The sequence below is a fragment of the Elgaria multicarinata genome, chromosome 1 (assembly GCF_023053635.1).
Source record: "Elgaria multicarinata webbii isolate HBS135686 ecotype San Diego chromosome 1, rElgMul1.1.pri, whole genome shotgun sequence".
Taxonomy (NCBI): domain Eukaryota; kingdom Metazoa; phylum Chordata; class Lepidosauria; order Squamata; family Anguidae; genus Elgaria; species Elgaria multicarinata.
In genome coordinates this window covers 130497846-130520086 of record NC_086171.1, presented here as the reverse complement: position 1 = coordinate 130520086, position 22241 = coordinate 130497846, and the positions used below count along the sequence as shown (strand labels likewise).

General features: G+C 41.0%; 1 protein-coding gene across 1 annotated transcript; it reads right to left on the bottom strand.

Annotated features, from left to right (window-relative positions):
• Nucleotides 1-617: 617 nt before the first annotated feature.
• On the bottom strand, nt 618-21167 carry CTBS (chitobiase). The gene is made up of 7 exons (XM_063136832.1): nt 20906-21167; nt 18010-18148; nt 14121-14329; nt 12417-12588; nt 10308-10405; nt 10015-10176; nt 618-7216 (listed from the first exon to the last, which is right to left on the bottom strand). The coding sequence occupies exons 1-7, from the start codon at nt 21053-21055 to the stop codon at nt 7028-7030; spliced, it is 1119 nt and encodes a 372-aa protein (XP_062992902.1). The 5' UTR covers nt 21056-21167; the 3' UTR covers nt 618-7027.
• Between the last annotated feature and the right edge of the window lie 1074 nt (nt 21168-22241).

Here is a 22241-nt window from a genome sequence, read left to right as displayed (position 1 = left end):
AACCTTTAGATTCAATTCCAGTTTCCAAGCAAGTATATTTTTTAACCAAGGAAAAGACATTCAGAAATGATTGGTTGCATTTAAAATAAAATGAATTGACAATAACGAACTGAAACTTAATTCATCACAGTAGCTTACAGGAGGAGGAACAGCAATGCCTGGGGTTCCATGCCATGGCAGGAACTGGTCTTGACTGTTTACCTGCCATTCAAATGAAAAGAAAAGATTTCACAAAGAAAAGTATTTCTATGAGGTTTTGGCAGCTTCCGGAGAAGGAAATTCAAATTGAGGTGGCTACCAGGAGGAGGGCCTTCTCTGCTGTGGCACTGCAACTGTGGAATAAGCTCCCTAGAGAGGTTTGCCTGGCACCAACATTATACTCTTTTTGACACGAGGTGAAGACCTTATTTTCCCAGTATTTTAACAGTTTGTCATCTTAGTCTTTTAACTTTGCTGTTTTAAATTTGTATTTTAAATCTCTCTAAATTTCTGCATTGGTGCTTGGTTTTATCCTGGTTGTACTTTTATATTGTACTTTTATATTGTGTTTTTATACTATTTGTTTTATTCTTTGAATTGTATTTGATGGTCTTAACTTCAGTGAACCACCCAGAAAGCTTCGGCTATTGGGCGGTATAGAAATGCAATAAATAAATAAATCACCACAGGGTTCACAGTCCCCATGTGAATGAATCATTTCATCCTTGGCTTTCCACCATGACACTAAAACTGAAGCACACTTAGCTACAAGTAAGCACCATTGAAATCAATTGGATTTACTTCTAATTAGGTACACAGCTTCAGGATTGGACTGTAACTCACTTTCAATAAAGACTGCTCAACAATCCCTTCACTTTACCCTGTGCTGGGCCGGATCTACACTATTGCTTTAAAGCGCTTTATAACAGTTTTATAGTGCTTTAAAGCAGTTAAAGCGCTTTATAACTGTTATAAAACGCTTTAAAGCAGTAGTGTAGATCCGGCCCTGGTCGCAGCCCACAAGTAGTGCGAAGGCAGAATCCAGGGTGGTCCTGCTCTACAAGCCTTTTAGCCAGTAGGACTGAGAAAGGCCAACATACCTCTTCATACTATTTTAACAAGGAGGGAGAGAGAGAGAGAGAGAGAGAGAGAGAGAGAGAGAAGGGCTACTTAAGATTTCTAACCTGTCAGAAGGTGTAACCGGATAGCTCTCCCCTGCTTGACAAGGTTAGAGTTCTGTTTAAGTAAAGCAGCCCCTATGGGCAGATGTATAGAAGTGGCAGATCATTTCAGTAAAGCACTACAGATGCAGACTAAAAACATTTGAATTAAAGTATCAGTGTCAAATCTATGGCCACAAAAATAAAGTCTACCCACAATGAGCAGAAATACAGTTGAAAATTACTTGTTTTCCTTTTACCGCAGATAAGCCTAGACAGATATAATCATAGCCGTACCCATGGAACACCCATCATAAGCGTCTTTGAATTAATGCCAATGGAACTGTAATTGTCATATCCTAATTTAATATAAAAAATTAAAAAAAAACTCCATCCATTTTATTCTTACTTCCATGCCTGCAGCTCCATTTGTAACGAACAATTCAAAAGTTGTTGAGGCAGGCATACAAGATAAAACTACTACAAGTCATTTACATGCTGTTGTTGCTTTGTAGAAGAGCATTTTTTTTAAAAAAAAAAAAATCCAAGTGTTTAATGTTTTGTTTTACTTATTAAAAAGACAACCCACATGAGAACAGGGTGTTAATAGATTTTAAGATGGCTACGTGACATGGGAACCAAGGTATATGGTTGGTATTTCTACTACTGCAGCTAACCAAACATGTGCCGTGGACTCTGTCATACGTGGCTTTAATGTATGCCATCTCCAAGCAACCAAAGGAAAACGTGCAGATTTATGCACATTTCCATAGTTTACCTAATTTTTCCAAATTGAGGGCTCTGGGATTGCCACTTTTACAAAGGGTTCAATGGGGGTGGGGGTTTCCAGACAATTATAGACTGGTAAGATTAAAGTCTGTTATGGATAAATTGGTGAAAACTGTTATTAAAGATAAAATTATGAGGCGTACAGAAGGAAATGTCCTAATGAAAAATAATCAACATGGCAGCTGCAAAGTCCTGCCTCACTCACTTTTTAGAGTTCTTTGAGAGTGTCAGCAAATATCTAGATAGGGGTGATCTGGTAGGCAGTGTTTATTTGAGCTTCAAATTTTTTGGGACAAAGTTCCTGTGAACAACTCCTGAACAAACTTAGCAGTCATGGGATAAGAAGAGATACTGTATCCTCTGAAAGATAGGTAATTGGTAAAGGAATAGAAAGTAGGAATAAATGGACAGTTCTCAGAATAGAAAGATGTTAATTCCTCAAGGATCTGTACTGCGACCAGTGCTTTTAAACTATATGAGATCTGGAATTGGAAGTGGGAGGACAAGTTAGCTGATGACATCAAATTATTTAGGGTGGTTAAATAATTTGGCCCAGTAAACCAAAGTCTAGCAATAAACTGTGTTTGTTTCTATGCTTTTTGAGAGCCACTTCTTTACCCTATAAATCAAGGTTTTTTGTTGAGATGAATGATGTTGAGACCACTCCTTGCATTTGCTCTGTGTGGACCTGTATTTTGCTTTTGATTGCTTTCTTTTACATGTATAGCATTTCAATTGGATCCTACTGAGCTTGAGTGGGTTCTTAGCTTCCTTTTGCTACTTCTTGAACAGCTTCAACTGAGGAGCTTGTGCAATGGCTTTTTGAAGAGTTAATTTAGGATAAAGTTGTAATCTCTGTGACAGTTTACCATCACAATGACCTAGTAAAAGGGGATCCCTGATAAGGGCCTAATCTGCACAGAGCAGGATATTGCACTATGAATGTGGTATGAAAGTGGTATATAGAAGCCAGGAGCCACATTACTGCTTTATAGCTATATTGAAGTGCACTGACAACTGCTGGGGCCTATTGACACATACTATACACCGCTTTCATACCACTATATCCTTCTTGGTGTGGCTCCTGCCTTTTATATACCACTTTCATAGTGCAATATCTTGCTTGATGTAGATTAGGCCAAAGTCTTCTTCGAGAACACCATAGTCTCAGGATTCTGCCAAGGTATGCAAAACAGACATGATAAAGCTATCACAGATTAGGGGCCTTAATTGCGGAAGTTAAATCTACTCCATTCATAAATCACACTTTTAAAAAAAATCCCCACAAAATGATCTGTAAAGGCTTCCATCATTTTAATAAATCAAATTTTGTGCTTTTAAGAAGAAATACTGACATCAAGTTCCCATTTATTTGAGTCCTCATAGAATATTCAGTAAGCTTCAGGATTTGCATATAAATGGGAGATTTCCTTGACTCCATGAAGGGATCTAATATATAATTTTAGGCCACGTTACAGTAGAATAACATTTAGGTGGAGGGAAAGCTGTTCTTCAGTTGCTGTACTGGCTTGGTTGGTGTGTTTTTTTACCAACATTTGAGCTTAGAATGGAGTGATTGCACGTTGTAACTTTAATTAGGCAGAGAATTCAGGACATAACCAGTTGACAAGAGCTATGTTTGTTTTATTAGCTGACATTTTCTGACATATTGCAAAGCATTCAGTATTTACAGAATTGGATTCTTCCATAGTAATTTCACATTAGTAAGGCTTAATGTGCACAGTTCCAATTGCTTGAAGGCCAGTATGGAGGATTATCCTTCGCTTTAAGACTCTGCCTTTGTGATTCTGGGATATTGAAACATTGATATATACAATGTTTTACTGTCATTCTAATGGGGTGGGGAGAGCAAAATTGATTCAGCCTATTTTGGCATCCTACTTGGGCGTTTGGATGTGGCGCTATTATGTCTCAAAAGGCGTAATGTCAACATTACCTAGAAGGTTGCAATTTTTTTAAATGTCATTTTAAAAATTAAGCTTAAGATGATTGCAAATGGTGGTCCTTGATTCTGCTAATTTAAAATTAAGTCTATGCAATTGTCTTTATATTGTTACGAGCATATATTTTTATTTGCATGTTCCTGATCACAGGGAGGATACTAAGCATATTCAGTGAAAAACATGAAGAATATTCCTTCAGACCCTCTGCTCAATGTGGATAGGCAGGTATGGACTCAAGAGGAATGTTGAGAATGGGGTGTCTTGCATGGCTCCTTTCCCCCTCCTTGAGTTCTTTGAACATGTGAAGAAATAACATCAGAATAGGGCTTGAGTGAATAGTTCTGGCTAGACAAAGTACTTTATTGCAACTAACTTCACAAACATGCAGTCCCCAATTATTGATTGATTGGTTGTATTTTTCTACTGCCTTTCTGTCAGTATAAGGTGGCACACAACAATCAAAACAATGAAACCACAAAAAAACCCATTAAAAACAGCAAGCCATTATTAAAAATGAAACAACAGCAAGAACACTGAAAATAATGCATTGTAGCCTGCCAGATATTTGACAACCTCCTTGAAGTTCAGGCAGGCATAAAATCAAGAGATTTTTGGAGCTCAGCTATGGGTTGTTGTGTTTGGCTGGTGAGCAGCAATTGAATTAGTGAGATGGGCTGTGTGGTTCAGTAGTTGGGCACAAGTTTTGCATACAGCAAGTCACAGGTTCAGTCACCACCATCTCTACGTAGGGCTGGAAAAACTTCTGCCCGAAACCCTGGAGAGCCACTAGGAGACAGTATTGACAATACTGGTCCGGATGGAACCATGATCTGACTTGGTATATTTCAACTTCCTATGTTAGTGCATGACAAGCCGTGCAGCTCAGTCCTTAGATGCATTTCCCTTCAATTCCAAAGAAAGCATTATATATTGTTTTTAATTCAAAGCATTTCATTTTATACTATGCTGCCAATTACCCACAGATTGTGTTGTGCTATTATTATTATTATTAGTAGTAGTAGTAGTAGTAGTAGTAGTAGTAGTATCCCGTGTTTTGCCCAATACTAAAAGGTAGGAACTGCTACAAAACAGGTAAGTGAAACCTCTGATACATCTGTTTTGTTGCATAGTGCACCGCTACTGCTCAGAATGTGGCTTTTTGAACTTTGACTTGAACAAACTGTAACATGCTTGCTAAGAGATAAGGTTTTGAGCAACGTCGTTTTCGATGGACATTACACTTGCATCAGAGCCCATAAACCCTCTGGTTGGCCCTGCAAAATAGACTTCAGTAGGGGGCATCAAAGGCATTCCTCTTCCTAGGACCAGCCCTGGCTAAACCTAGTAACGTTGCTCCCATAGTCCCTCTTCCAACTCAGTTGAATTCAGACCCATCTAACAGCATTAAAACAAACATTGCTTGCAAGTGAAGCTGGAAGCAGCAGATGGGTGGCGTGTGTCCATCATAGGACTATGGGCTCCCCCTAGTGTCACTTGGTGCTTCCACATCTGTTCCAGACTTTGTAGTTTGAGAGAAATGGTGCCAGGAGGAGGGGCTTCTTTTGTAAAGGGGGGGATTTATCAGCAAGCAGGAAGCAGTCAAACTTTGCAAGTTTAGGGAGATTTGCGATTCCTGGACCCTCTGCATTTGGTATCCAAAAATACGTCACTGTAAAGTTTAAAGTTGACAGATAGCAAAAATGTGTTTCCATTTTAAAAGCGAGCAAGTTCACCTTGTCAAGCCTTTGTTTTGTCACATGAATGGATCATTTGATACTTTAAGAACATTTGAAACCATTTGGGGGATATGTGAGAAAACCATAAGGTATAAACATCTTCAGAGAAGGGCTGTAGCTTCTTTTCCATCCCAGGATCAGTCCCTGTCATCTCCAGGTAGGGCTGGAAAAACTTCTGTCTGAAACCTGGGAGATCTGCTGCCACTCCCTGTAGACCAGAGGTTGGCCAACATGTGGCTCGCAATGGCTGTTTGTGTGCCCTTCCCCTGGTTGCCACTGTCCTCATGCTGCTGAAATCCCAGCGATTCTTCTGGGAAACATGGCGCGTGGGGAGCAAAATGGGGCTCCTGGTGGGTGGCCATCAGGAGCCCTATTCTGTTGGAAACAAGGCATGCACCTTGTTTCCTAGCAGAATCACAGGGATTCCACTGTTGTGGCCTCTTCCAGCAGTAGCACGGTCACTTAGGCAGGAGGCCCCCATCGGGTTCACAGGGGTCAGTGTGCCCCACACAACCTGCCCAAGTTGACCACCCCTGGCCTAGGCAATATTGAGCTATATGGACCAATGATCAGACTCAGTAGAAGACAGCTTCCTCTGTTCCTATGCCAATATTATGTTTTCAGCTAAACTGATAAAAACGAACTGCAATGTTACACATGGAATAAAAAATAGTAACTTTCAGATTGATTCAATTTGGAGAGGTATCTGTGGCCAAGCTCGGCAGTACACATGTAAGGTAAGCACATCAATTACGCTCTTTGATCTAGGCTATGGAAATGGTGACTGATTAACCAGAACAGTCTCTCCCCTGCCTTGCAGTTCTTTGGACTGCTGTAATGCAGAAAACAGTGCATGGTGTTTTTATGTGCAGCTTGGGAATGGGTATTATCCGTCCTGAGTAAAAAATCACTGCCCTTTGCTTTCTTAGAATACATATTTTAAATCTAAGGGGAAACTCTACTTGTAGCAACGTGAAGTTCACAACAATCAGAATACTTCAGTCAGAGTCCATGAAGTCCCTGGAGGATCAGCTACGGTGGGTTGGCTGTTTGCTCGCCAACCCACGTTACTCCCAACAGACCGTCAGGCGAGCGGCGGCTTTGTGTGGCTTATTCCCCACCTCCAGCCCACTCCCTTCCCATATCCCAGTGTCCTTTGCAGCACAGTCCATCTTGTCTCCTCGTCCCAGCCCGCTGGTGGCCATGCTATTACCTCTCCAGGTTTAAAGCTTTTGCTGCTACATGTCAGATCTGAAAAAATAAATATATGTTACACTATTTGAAACTAATTTTATTTGTTGATAGGAATATATTAAATGGAAAATTAATACGCTGTAATTTAAAATAATACACATTTGAAAAAATATATATAAGTTGAGCAGTACACCTTCTCATGAAGTCAGTTTGGTGTCAAGGCATTCCACATTGCTTCTGTTTGCTCTTGGGCGACAGACCCGCCAGAGTAGTCAAGGCAATTTGAATTCCACATACCGATCCCCCTCAAGCCATGTTCTTTCACATAGGCTGCCTTCAGAGAAATGCTCCTGGGATTGTCAAACCACACTTGATGGAAAGCACCACGTGAATCCTCCAAAACAGTGAAACAAAGAGAACATATTAACATGCTTCCCATATTCTTTTCAGACCTAGGTCACAACTTCAGGTTCTCATGCAGATAGGAAAACTCTGTGGCTTAGGGCTGCATTGAAAGTATACATCTGCCAATAGGTACATCTGTGTTCGCTTAAATAAGAAATAAGGGAGTCTAAAGCTTTTTTTTTTTTTTTACAAAAAAACCTTTTGAAATTGTTTGATTTCATTCTTGTGCTCTTTTCACTTCTGTTTTATTATTGTTCTCTTGGTTTGAATGTAAGTTTTTAATCTTGTACACTGCCCTGAAATATTGCGGTGAAGGGCAACATATATGTGTGTGTGTGTGTGTGTGTGTGTGTGTGTTAAATAAATAGATGCTCATTTTTCCCCTCTTTGTTGAGCAATGGATATTATTTTAATTACATTTTATCCTACCTTTCCTCTAATGTGCTAAATTCACAGTATATGGTGTTCTCGTTTATTTTTATCCTTGCACCAATTCTGTGAGGTAGATCAGGCCAAGAGAAAATGACTGCCCCACAGTCACCTAGTGACCTTCATGGAGAAAGTTTTGCATTTGGACCTGAAAGGGCTGGATTCAAGGAGTCCTTCTGCCAAGAATTCCTTGCATACCTGTGGCCCAATCACTTTTTCCCAGTCTTAATTAAATATCAGAAAAATGGAACCAATGAGGATGTCACTATGACCATGTTCAGATAACATGCTAAGCCATGGTGGTTAAACATTTTGAGCTAAACATTATGACATAGCATGTCATGTGAACCAATCCTAAACATGGTGGCTACATAACCACGGTTTAAACATGCTCACTAACCATTTGCTGCAAAAGGGTGAGTGGCCTAACCATGGCTTAGCATGTTGTTTGAACAGACCCAGTGTTATTATGAGGGCAAGCATACAAAAACAGCAAAATCCTATGCAAATCAAACATGCACATAGAAACTATGTGGTAGCAAAGGTAGTACATGTATGTTTGAATGAATATGATCCTCTTTTTACAGATTACCATCTTTGTAAATCAATGACATACAGAAAGCCAACCAAAATGGTCTGTAAATGTTACTTTGTCATCACAATTTAGAGGTATTTTCCAGCTGTATGGGCACTCGCTGATGTGAGAAGGCCTGAATTTGCAGGGTTTCAAACTTGATGTAATGTCCAAACCTAGCAGGCAAAAAAATATTCTTATTTTGTCCTATGGCCCATAAGCTGACTTGAAAGCATGTTGTAATTGATCTTAACTTATTGTTCTTATAGATTTATGTTTTACCTGGCTTGATTTCACCTTTTACAAGCTCTTTGACAACAACTTCATCAACCCTGTTCAATTCCATGTCTCTGAAGTAAAATATCTACCTGAACCCCTGCTGGGACATGGCACCTTGCCACCATTACCCATGCTTGATTATAGTAACATAATAATTATACATTTTTTTAGAAACCTCCAATGGTGGAAAATACAGCCACCAAGTCTATTTTAATTTGCTGGGTGTTTGTGTGATTTGGGCTTTTTCATACTGCTTTTTAAGTTTTTCAGGGGGGAAAACCATCTACATCTCTTTTCAGAAGTAAGACCTATTGAGTTTAATGGGGCTTAATCCCAGGTCCTTATTTGCTGCCTTTTCCCTGTAATTTTAATTTGTTTTGAGGTTATTTGTGTTGTTAATATTTTGTTAACTGCCTTAGATATTGATTGTGGAAGATTGCCTACACTGTACTGCTTTCGTCGCCAGCTGAAGACCTTTTTATTCTCTCAGTATTTTAACACTTAATTTTAACTTAAATTTAAATTTTACTGTTTTAACTCTGTATTTTAATCTTATATCAATTTTGCTGCGTGGTTTTATCCTGGTTGTGCTTTTTATACTGTATTTTGTAATTGTGCTTTTAACCTGTTGGTTGTTTTAATGTGGTTTTAATTTTTGTGAACCGCCCAGACAGCTTTGGCTATTGGGCGATATAAAAATGTAATAAATAAATAAATAAAAGATTGCGGGCCCTCAATCGGATTTTAAAATAAATAAATAAATAGCTAAAAACACCCACCCAAAAAACAAGATACTGTAATACTAGGAAGCAGCTTATCCTCATTTAATACAGACTGGGCTGATGCGGTTGGCTATAAGAGATCTGATACTTATTAATAAAATAAAAGTAAAACATTAAAAAAAAACCATCTTTCATGACTGTTTTAATCTTTCCCCACGTCTTCTGCTTTTCCATTACTATTTTGTTGGTTTGCTTTATTTGTTTTCTTAGTTCTTTGGCACATACAGATGAAAGAACATGACAATAGCTGGGTTTTATGTTGTGTTAGCCTGGCATATATGAGGGGGGAAATATTTGGATGGAGGCGGCCGTTGGGGAGAGTGAGGGATAACCGAAATTATATTGCTGGATGCAACCTGTCTTGCATTAAAGGAGGCTAAGCCTATTATGCTTATATGACTCTTTCTATACTCCATCTTAAGAACTGCAAATTTGGGGGTGGAGGGCAAAGGGGAACAATCACCTTCTTATTTTTTTTCTCTCCCCCCCCCCACCCCCCAAACAATTTATTCAGCTTGTTGCTTGATGAAGTGTTCTGGAGAACTCGAAACCTCACTCATAACTTTATGATATTGGTTCCAATACAAGTATTACAGTACTGCGGCTTTGTTAGGGGGGCAAGGTCCTAATGGACCGACACACTACCTTCTTTTTTTGGTGGTGCATTTGTATAAAATAAATAAATAAAATAACCTTCAGAAAGAAAACTTCATAATAACTTACCTTGTATTCTAAATATGGAGCTTTCTGTTGTTCATCCCACAGGATTCCAGAAAGAGAACTATTTACCCGATCCATTATTATTTTATAAGGGAATTGACGTCCAGCTGCATCACTACATGGAGCCCCTCGGAAAGGGATTTTTAAAATGGAACAAACGTGGTCCTGAAGAAATGCAATTTGTGTTACACAGATATATTCAAACCTCAAGAAGATATCACTGTATAATCTATGCCCACAAAAATAAAATCTAAGACCACTACGAGGAAAACAGTTAAAATGTGCCCTTCTCTTACCTTTGATAAGTTTAAACAGGTATAATCATAGCCATACCATGGAATGCCCATCACAAGCTTCTTTGGATCAATGCCCATGCAAATGTAACGGTCATATCCTAATTTAACGGAAAGTTTAAAAATTACCTGCGTGTTTATTTTTATTCTTACTTACTTATTTTTACATGTCTGCAGCTACATTTGTAACATCAGCAAGCCAAAGGCCATTGAGGAAGACATGCAAGATGTTGCAGGGTCCAAGGGATTGTTTAATTCAGCTAATTGCTGGTAGTGCAGTACATCTAATGTGTCTTTTAAACATACATTTTGGCAAGGTGGCTTGTCTGTGGGCAACAAGCCATCCTGAAATCCTGCGGCTTGTTCTAGGGGTCGTTTCACTCATGATGGGTTGGCGTGTTATCTGAACCTGGGACAGCCAACCCATCGTGGGTTGTGGGAAGCGGTGAGCAAGAGCAACAAAAAAACCTGCCTCTCTTGTTGAGCAATCTCAGCCGTGAATGAATAACAGCCCCTCTGACAGTGCCCAAGCCTATGAAGGGGCTGCCATTTATTCCCAAACTCCCCTCTTTTTTTGGTCCTCAACATTTGCACAAATGGGGCTGTAATGTGTTAAAAAAAAAATCATCCCTAGAAATATGCGCAGATGTCTTATTTTTTTTCTTAATTTGTTTTTCCTGGTTTTTTGCAGTTGTGAGAGAGCACACTCACAGCTGTGATGTTCTACTGCATAAGGTTATGTTGTTAAGTTTAATATAAAAGCTTATTAATTAATAATAAGGTTTGAAAAGTTTAAAGAAGGTACTCACTGTGTGTTTGTGGCAGAATGGTAAGTATAAAGCTATAGAGGGGGGAGTGATTGCTGGATGGAAGGAGAGTGCTGATTGGATGTTTGTGTGGAGCATCTGGTTGGGCTGTGAGAGAAGGGGAGGAGTCGGAGGACTGTATGGTATATATGCTGCTGCTGACAGGTAAAAAGAGAGATTTGGAATAGAGATAGGAAGGGTCTGCGTGCTTTGTTGTTTTGGTGGGTTAGTGTGTGGGAAGGAGAATAGTGTAGCCTAGAAGGGGCAGACTAGGCAGAAGAACCTATAAAATTACCTTTGAAACATTTAAGTGAAATTACTGTCTGAAACCATTACGCATTGTGCTTTGAAACCATTACGCTTATGAACTGAGAAAAACCATTAAGCTTTTTAACTTGCATTAATGTCTTGTTAATAAATTACATTCAAGTTCACCTGGTGTGGTCATTGGAGTGCCTGGGAAGGGTACAGGTCTATCTATGGTGGCAGCGGAAGGGAGAAGTTGGGGCAATAATCTATATAGCTGTGGGGCCTAAGTAGAGAAAGGCGTGCCACAGGGATGGCTTCAGCATCCCAAACCCTTGATGAGGGCACCTGAGCTGGGTCTTTTGGTTCAAGAAAGAATAAAGGAGCAGTATAAGGTGGGGGGTGTCACACGTGGTGGCAGCAGGTGTGTTCCAAAGTAAACCCAGTGCAGACTCGCATCGTCACACAGCTGTCGAACTATACAACACCTTGCCTTGTCTATTGCCTTGTATGTTTCAGCTGTCAAAAAATGAAGGATCCTAGGAAATATCCAAGTTAAACTAGTCTATATGCATATAGTAGTTTGACAGCTGTTATCAGTTAGGTCAGGGGAAAGAGGACCAGATCGGCTCCTTAACAACATTATCCTCAAATCTGGAAGTGTAGGACTGACCCTTGGGGATCCCTCCCCTTCCATTGCACTCTTCCCTGAGCCTCCAGCAAGTGGTTTTAAGAGTGATCGAGGGTCCTCCTCTTTTTCTCAGCTCCCATTTGCACTAACGGGGCCTTTGAAAAAAAAAGCCAGGGAAGGGATAGGGGGTCACGATAGGAACAGGGAGAGGGCTTGTACGGGCAGACAAGATGGGTTCTGCCACATAGGATCCTGGGATACTGGATGGAAGATAGAGGGAGAAGGAGGGGGGAAATAATCTGCATCAAGCCTGATCATGTTAGGTGCACAAACTTTGCACTGTGGGTTGTTCACAGAATAACCCACACTGTGTAGCTTGTTACCCACAATGGGTTGTCATGATGTGCGATCCCACTCACTAGTTCTTACCAGCTAATGTCTGGTTGTATGGAGCATTAGCTCTTGCTATGCATTCTGTCCACACTTGACTCTGCTCATCATAAGACATCACAAACACAAAATCACAAGAGTCAGCGATCCCAGTGTAGTTGTAACATCTTTTGTCTATACATTCCGGAGTCCAGGCTATATCAAAAGTTACCTGTGGTGGAAAGAAAAGTACACACCTCTCTCTGAATGAACATCCTTAATATGGGTTTGCTCAGATGCCTGCAAAATCTTTCTGAAGGTACAGAATGTTATAAGGGAATTCAATGGTGATTTCAAGAGATTGAGCGGGTTCTCACGTCACACTAATTCACCCTTGAATAATGGGATCATATTTTTCTCTTTTATTTATTTTTCAGCCCCCAAGAATTGTGCAAATGTGTTTGTAATTTTTAACATCATCATCATCATCATCATCATTATTAATTATTATTATTATTCAGCCTACCAAAATGCACAAGAGCACATTTGCAGCTGTCTGGTATGTCTGGTCTTGCTTGGTCAATTTCCTTGTATGTTTCAGCTGTCAAAGGATGCACCACTGTGGAGTAGGGAAGGCAATTGAGAAGTGAGACTGTAGATGGGCTAATTTGCACAGTGTTGGCAAGGACCAGAAGAAGTAGGCGCAGCTAAAGTGGGGGGTGGGATATCTCCGACTTAGGAATGTATTCCTCTCAGTTATAGGCACTGAACTGATATTTGTCAGTGTCCTGCTCCCTCTCAGCGCTTCCCCAAGCATCCAGTAAGTCAAGAACTGGTTCCTCCCTTTTTGCAGCTCCCTCTCAGAGCAGTTACTGCAAAAAATGAGTCACAAGAAGGGGTGTGCAGCCAATATCTCCTCTTTCTGTATTAGCTGGAGACTTGGGGAAGTTGAGAAAATGTGGGGACACTGAGAAGTATCAGTTCCACACTTAAAAATGAAAGGATCACATTGTCAAGGGGGAGATATTGCCCCCTTTTTGGTGAACCTACTTCTCCTGCTTTGTGCCCTTTTTCAATGCTTTTCAATTGTGCACAACTTAGCCTCTATACAATCTTGCCTTGTCAATTTCCTTGTATGTTCCCTACTCAACCTTGGTGCTCCCCTTTACAGCTGAAACATGAAAGGAAATTGACCAACCAGCACTACGCATATCAGCCAGGACTACACAGCTGGAAGTGCACTCTTGCACGCTTGCGATAGAATGGAAAAAATAAATTAATGAATGCTGTTGCGCAATTTTGAGGGGCTGGGAAAAAAAGTGGTGAACAAGTGACAGTCCTTCCAAAGTGCTGTTTGGGCACCATCACTGGACATTGTTCAATTTTTAGAATATCTTAAACTGTGCTTAGGCCCGTGTTATGTTGCTTTGGAGTGGGGGTTGTGGTGCTGAGGGAATCAATTGTTTAAGGTTTTAATAATTGCAGTTGGTTTTACTGTATTACTTATTTATAATGGGTAAAATCCAACATAAGTCCTAATTAGAGTAGATCCATTGAAATAAATGGAACTCGTTAGTCCTGACCAACTTCAGTCCCATTCATTTCAAGTAGGACTTATGTTGGATTTTACCAATTTCTGATGGTGAACCACTTTGAGAAAACGCAAGTTTTAAAAAGTAGTGTTTAGAACTAAATACATAAATAAATGGCTAATGTGGAATTGAATTAACATTTGTGTAAGAGGAGTCTTTGCTTTATTTTTACCTGTGATCCTGGAATTTCTTTGTGAAAAGCTTCCGTTGTTTCTTTAACCAAAGCTGTTAATGCATAGTATTCATCTGAAAACTGAATAACCTCTTGCTCAATGTCTATATTGATTCCATCCATATACTGTGTTTTGGCCAGGTCTACCTGTTGGTTTATCCAGGCTTTTCTGACGGCAGGATCAACAATTGCCTTCACAGATACATCTCCTAAAGAACAAGATTAGTTTCCAGTTGCATTACTACAATGGATGAAAAAGATGTTTATGATTTTAAACATGATCATATAATTTATGATCTTAAACACCATGTTCTTAAACATATTTTGCCCAAATGTATATCCCATAGAGTTCAACGGGACTTACCTTGTGGTAAATTATCCAAGGGATTCGAGTCAGAGGATGCTTCCAGATGAGGCTTTTATGGTACAATCACCTTGCCTACCTCTCAGAATTTTAGGGAGGTTCAGATGATGCCACCTTCCCCTTGTAAGCCTCTTGTGTTTTCCCACTGACTTTTGATTGGTGGTGGACAACAGTAAGCCATCTGGAAATACCTCTGGTCACTCATGTAATTGCTGTCTAAATCTATACACCTTGCCCTTGGGTCATCTTTTCCAAAGAAAGGCAAGATTTATTTTTTGATGGTTTTATTTATTTTGTTTATATCTCATCTTTCCTTTAAGGTTCTTTCCTCAGGAACTCTGTGCCCATCGGGGGTGCGGTGAGCAGAGAGGGAAAAGGTGTTTTTTTAAAAAAAATCACTAACTTTCTGTGCACAAGCGCTCGTGCGCTCCATCCCCTTTAACAAAAAACAAAACAAAATGGCGGGCACAATATCGCACACCGTGTGTAAACCAGGGCAACGATCTCATGATCATAAAATCATGAGATCATCGCCCTCCACTACCCCCCATCTAGCTGAGGCCTATATATTTTGCATTTTGTTGCTGCTTGACCCCACTGTTGACATTCCCCCATCTCCCCCACTCCCGATATATTTGCACCTGCCCAACTAAGCATAACATTTCATCATGTATCTGATCAGGTGGACACTAGTCTTAGTTGTTTTTGCTCTAACTGAGGGCACAGTAATGCACAATAAATAGGGGCCCCAAATGTGATGAGCATCCCCCATCCACATCCAGCCAGTTCCATAAGGCCCAGGAGAGTATCACAATGGAACCGTGGATGTGTGTCCCAATGTGTACCCATAGCTGCTTCCCTACACAGACCTCTGTTGCTGGACTATTTTCCTGTATCCTTCTGAGGACTTCCATCAGGGTGGGAGTTTGGAAAGCTTTCCTAGGAAAGGCTACATCTAATAATTCTGTACACATTTCATCACAACTTACTCCTCTGTTTTACTATTAAGTTACAGGAATAAGTGAGAAATATCTAACCCAATTTGCTCCGGTTGTGTTGATTGAAGACAAGGGGCTCATCTACACCAAGCAGGATATTGCGGTATGAAAGGGGTATATAAAAGGCAGGAGCCACACTACTGCTGTATAGCGGTTCTGAAGTGCACTGACAACCCTTGCGGCCCATTGAGACATACCATATACCGCTTTCATATCACTTTTCAGAGTGCAATATCCTGCTTGGTGTGGCTCCTGCCTTTTATATACCGCTTTCATAGTGCAATATCCTCCTTGGTGTAGATGAGCCCAAGGTGAATGATGAGAGGTTCAGGACAGATAAACGGAAGTGTTCTTCACACAGCACATAGTGAAACTCTGGAATTCACTAGCACAAGATGTAGTGATGGCCACCAATTTGGAGGGCTTTAAAAGGGGATTAGACAAATTCACGGAGAATATGCCTATCAATGGCTGCTAGTCATGACGGCTATATATTATCTCCAGTATCAGAGGCAGTAAGCCTCTAAATATCAATTATTAGAGAACACGAGTAGGAAGATACTGCTGCACCAATGTCCTTCTCGTGGGCTTCCCATAAGTATCTGGTTGGCCACTTGAAACAAAACGCTGGACCAGTTAAGCCTTTTGTTTGATCCAGCATAGCTCTTCTTATGTTCTTAAGGTGTCACACTTAGGCTTTCAAAAAGAGCTTCCTAATAGGCTGACTCCAGAAATCTCAGCCTCATTTATGAGTAAAGCATTGCCCTGGACTGAATGGAAAAGATCCAGACTTTGCTTTCACCTGAACATCAGAGGGACTGTCCACCCTTTTCTGAAGGTGTCAATTGTGAATGCTGTGAGCCACCGTGGTTCGATTCTTATCCCCTTTTGTGGTTGGAGCCTTCTGGGTAGGTTTATTGTATAATATGACCTCATGGGTGATTTACTTGTAGTTGTTGTACTGTTCAATAGAACTGTGTTTTATTTTTTCCCCTTTAATGGTCTGGAAGGATTCTTGTTCTCAATTACGCGGTCTGATTAACCCATAAACTGACCTATGTCAGGGCTTACACTAGCAGTAAGTCAATGAAGCCTAAGAGCCAAATTACATGTTACATTAAGCATGCTTTAAAGAAAGCATTCTTAATGCTGCTAGGTGTTTTGAAGAAAAGGCAGTTGCATGGGGCCCCAATCCTGCAGCTTCCCTTTGCCTTCAAAAGCATGGTTTGCAGTAAACAGCATCTCTGAGGGCAAATAAGAACCATGGGGATTTTCTGCAGGAAACCTGCACAGAACCTCACTCAAAAGTGGGAGAATGGTGCCAAATCAGGACCCACAGGGCTGCTTTCTCTTCTAAGAGGCTTTCTACACGAGGGATTTATTGCACGCTCTTGATTCCTTACTTATGGTTGTTTATGGTCTCTTTAGACATCACAATCCTCCAGTTTCGCTTCTTGGTGTGTGTTTTTCAGAGTGCTTTCCTGTTTGTTTGCTTTTATAACAGGGAAAATGAGCCTCTAGCTTACCAGAAGACAATGGCATTCTTTCTTCTTGAGTAATTGCAATATTCTGTTACAGCACAGTTCCCTGTATAGGTTATGTAGCAGAAAAGCAGGAAAGGAAAATCTCTTCGTGTAGTGCTCAGAGCTAAGTGCTGTAACAAACTGATATAGAGATCAACAGCCTTGTGTACAAAAGCCCAAATTAAAAGTGGCAGTGTTAAACAGACTTTTTTTTTAAAGCCTGCTTAATGTAACTTGTTAGTTGGCCCCAGGTGGAATCACCAAAGCAGCTAAGCTAGCAGACTACTCCAACTACACAACTAGATAATGGCTTTCATCAGGAGAGACAGATGTGTGTCCTGGGCCCTGCAGTCAACATAGATCAGCAATGTCTTCCCCTTTTATCCATGGCTGCCCACACTTCAGGGGACAGTGAACATGAAACTAGTGCAACCCATATGCTGTGCATGACAGGGTATTGCAAAAAGTTTCATCACATAACTTCTTAAGGCATATTTCTACTAAAAGCACTGGAACTTCCTTCTATGTGCATGAGTTTTGTACTGAGAATGCAACACATTTCACAACCCCTGGAATGCAAGCCTCTAACGCCAGCAACTTTCAAAAGAGAGTTCCCTAAGCTAGTCTTCCTCAACTAGGTGCCCTTCAAATGCTGGCTGGGAATTATGGGAGTTGTAGTCCAACCGACTGGGAGAACACCAGATTGGGGATGGCAGCCCAATGGCACTGCAATCAATCCACCATCACTTTGTGTGGGACGTGATACAACATAATGGAGATTGGTAGCCTGTTCTGGGATTGGTGCTGCAAGGTGATGACACAGCTTGCTTTCACACATGACAGGTAAACCATGATAACAATGACAGTATTCTCATACACAGTCTCATGTATGCTTAATGGGGGAGTAGGTTTAATTAAACCCTGTGGGACTTCATTCTAGGGAAACATCAATACATAACATCAAGCTGTACACAAAAAATATCACTATCCTGGTTAGAACATACCTTTTAATACTACCCTGGATCCTTTTGAATGGGCATAACACATAAGATCAGGGTCATATTTTCCAAAAGTTGCCACTGTTGTAATTTGTGTCCAGTTGTAGAACTTCCAGTCCTTTCCACCAACATCAAATATGAAGACCTACAAAAACACAACAAGGACATCTTTCTCTCTCTCTCAGATCTGACATGTTAACTCTAATTTAAACTATTTGTTTGTTTATTTCTTATTTAATATAGTTCCATCTCACTTTTTGACAGAAATCATCAAAGTGACTTACGGTACTACTTAAAACAATATCAACATTAAAAATAGGGTGACCATATGAAAAGGAGGACAGGGCTCCTGTATCTTTAACAGTTGCATAGAAAAGGGAATTTCAGCAGGTGTCATTTGTATATATGGAGAACCTGGTGAAATTGCCTCTTCATCACAACAGTTAAAGTGCAGGAGCTATACTAGAGTGACCAGATTTAAAAGAGGGCAGGGCACCTGCAGCTTTAACTGTTGTGATGAAGAAGAAATTTCACCAGGTTCTCCATATATACAAATGACACCTGCTGAAATGCCCTTTTCTATGCAACTGTTAAAGATTCAAGAGCCCTGTCCTCCTTTTCATATGGTCACCCTACACACGCCCCCAACAAAGAATTGGATGGGTACACCTGATCCCAAGGTGCTTCCAAACTTCTCCCAGTAGTAATGGTAGTGCAGAGCCAAGATGACAAACACGTGAAAGAGGTATGGCTGTTTTTGGCAATCAATGATTTGCCTCCCATATTTATGATCAGAGGGTGGCTTCTCATTTGCCCACCTGTGAGAGCAATTAGGTGGGTGATAACACAGGAGGGGGACTTCTCTGAAGTAGCCCTACACCTTTGGTGAAAACTCCCATCGGAGGTCCACCACGCACCATCCTTGTAGGCTTTTAAGAACGCCTTGAAAACATTTTATTTTACCATAGCCTTCCCATGATGAATACTGTTATTTCTGCTATTGCCATTGTTGTTCTTGCTGATTTTATTGTTTTTAAATTGCTATTTTATTGTTTATTCTTCTATTGTTTTAATATTGTAACTGTTTTAATGTTTTTTATTGTCGTAAGCCACCTTGTGAGGGTGTCTGCCTTGAAAGGTGGCTAACAAATGTTTTAAATAAATAAAATATTAATTCTACTAATCTATTTGGACTAGCAACTGGCATAGAGATTATTCCCCTTCATAAGTAAAATATGGTGAGTGACCAGCAGCACAGAGTGATTTTTAGCAGAGTTTGGTGGGAAGGAGAAACAGGGGATGCCTAACTCTTTGCCTGCTTGTTGGCTATTTCAGATACCTCCCAACTTTTCTATGGTGTGTTGTTGTTAGCCATTCCCCACAACCCAAAATAAAATTCTTCTCCTGGGTTCAGATGATACAACAACCCATTGGGGTCTTAACAACTTCTAGAACAAGCCATGGGTTGTCAGGGTGGCTTGTTGCCATCCAGGGTTCGGATGGCACAATAACCCACCATGGCTAACTACCATGATGCGTGTTGTGTTGTGCAAACCCAGTCAATGTGGGCTTTTTAAAATTGGAACAACTTCCTTTGATTAAAAGTTGAAGAAATCTGTTAGGCAAAACTCATCAGAGGGAGTATTTGATACTCAAAAATGAAACTTTGCCTCAATACACATTACCTTACCTTTCTTTTAAAGGTGTTGCTCTTCCATTTTTAAAAATCAAAAAGAAATCTGATAAGCTCTCATTAACATGATTGAGATTTTCAAACTGAAGGAAATGGGTCAGGAGTTACCCTGAACAGTTTCCAAACCACCAATTGCATACCTCTAATGAATGGCTTGCCAGGCAGTATATCTAGAATTAAGTGCCATTCTATGTTATAATGGGCCACCTGATTGGCTCAATGTTATGGGCCCCTTCCAGCTCTACTATTCTATGATTCAATGCCCTCACATAGCTCTACTCCAATTTAACATACGGTGCTTCCAGACAAGGTTTTTATTCTACAATTGCCTTGCCCCTAATACAGAATTTTACTAAGGGTTCCAGTTGAAGTCCTACCACTTGCAATCCTGTGTGTTACCATTTCTTCTTTTTTTCTATTCACTGAGGAGGAAAAGCCAGGATAGGTGTTCAGTGCAGTAAAGCTGGAAACACCCATTAACCTAGTTTCCTAATTCCTAGTGTTTTGCAACAGAGTGCAGTGTCAATAGTTTTCAACATGGGGAAAGCCCTAAGTTTCAGGTAAGATTGCCTCAGTTAAGATTGCCCAGAAAGGTAGTCATATCAGTCTTTTGCAGGATAAACAATAAAGACTCTGGTGGCACATGAAATTGCATCTGATGAAGTGGATAGTGTCCACTAAAGCTTATGCCAGAATAAATGTGTTAGTCTCAAAGGTGGCGTAAGAGTCTTTGTTGTTTCACATGTATAGGGGTATTTCCCTAGCCTCCTTCTGACAGGGTTCCTGTGTCTTTAATAACTGAATGGAAGGCAGAAATTCAACCGGTGATCGCTGCATCACCAGTTGAATTTCTGCCTGCCATTCAGCTATTAAAGATACAGACTTTTTGACTTTTGAAGACTGCGTCTTAAATAGCTGAATGGCAGGCAGAAATTCAACCGGTGATGCAGTGATGGAAAAAAGCGTCCGTTGAGCAGCTCTGAAACCTGCAGGTGGAATGGGCGGAGAAGAGATGGCGGACGGAATGGGATCAGCGAGACGTGGGGCAAAACCCTTCACAAGAACAGTCCCGAGATCTCAGTAGCCCCCACCGCCATCGGGGGACGGGCTGATCGCAGCGTCACGTGCCCTCGCCCCCGCCACCCAATTCGCCGCTCTCCTCTCCCTCCCCCAGACCCGTCCGGAACACAGAGCGTTGCGCCGCCGCACCTCGAAGTCCCTGGTGGCCGTGATCGGGCTGCAGAGCGCGGGGTCCTGGCATGGGCACGCGCCGGAGCCCAATCGCAGGTGCAGGGCGAGGAGGAGGGGGGGCGCGAGGAAGAGGCGCGCGCGCCCGCCGCCGCCTAGCAGTCCTTCCATGCCTTTCGAATCGGCTGCTCCAGCGGTGTCCCGGCGCGCGCTCCTGATCGTCGCCTCCAGCGTTAGGGAAGAACTTGCGCGGTTCTTCCCTAGCGGAGAAGGTGGGAGCTTAGCGCCGCCCAGAAAGGGAGGGGAAGCGGTAGGCTGGATCTGCGAGCGCCGCTTAGCGCCGGCCAGTGCAACGGCTTTTGGGTTTGCCCGGTCCTTGCCCGGTGGTTTGTTGACTCTGGAAGGAAAAAGGAAAAAGTATGATGGCTACTGTTATGCTGATTGAACTTGTCCTGTTAATCCATCTCCTGGTCTGACCGTTTTAAATGTTTCGAAGTTTGCATCTTCAATATAACGCTGATAAAGGGTTTATGAGACAACTTTATTAGGGCTGGCAACAAAACTAGACTGCAGGGGAACCACTTCTAGCAAAAGTAATGCTCCTGATTGATATCCGTGGACTGTATTTTATTCTGCAAACGTGCAGCTCTTCATTTCTAGCAAGTGAGGAGATAATATACTTTTATACTTCCTGGAAAATCCCCGTTTTATAATGAGTGCAATGACTTTTTCGTGTGAATAAGCTTTCCCTTCTCCATATGTATTCGTTAGGGGAAGATATTGTGAACCGCCCACAGAGCTTCGGCTATTGGGCGGTATAAAAATGTAATAAATAAATAAATTAAATATTGTCCACTAGTAATTCACATAATAGTGTACTGCAATTCATATTGAGGAGAAGTACCATGTAGCACTGGCCCCGTTCAGACAACACATTAAACCATGTCTACATTTTTGAGTGGACATTTTGATGCTGAATTTGAAAGTTAATGATCTTTTTTAAATGCTCAAAAAAATCCAACCTCTCTCATGGCTAATATCCTCTACTCTGCAGGTCCAGAGTGGCATGGCAAACTTTGTTTTAGGGTTGCCTCATTATATATGTTCAAGCCATTGGGTCTTTAGGAAAATCATATTTCATTCTCTCAAGTCCCCCATCACCACCACCAAGGAATGAAGATTAAAATACTGCTTTATACACATGCAATAGCAGGATGTCCCTTCATTTGCAAGTTGCTTTCTCTTATACTTGGGAACACAGGGTAACATTTATGCTTACCACAATGAGGAGATACATAGAGTTAAATCAGCTCGAAGATATAGTGTGAACTATTGTCAGAAGCCTTTTTTCTTAAAG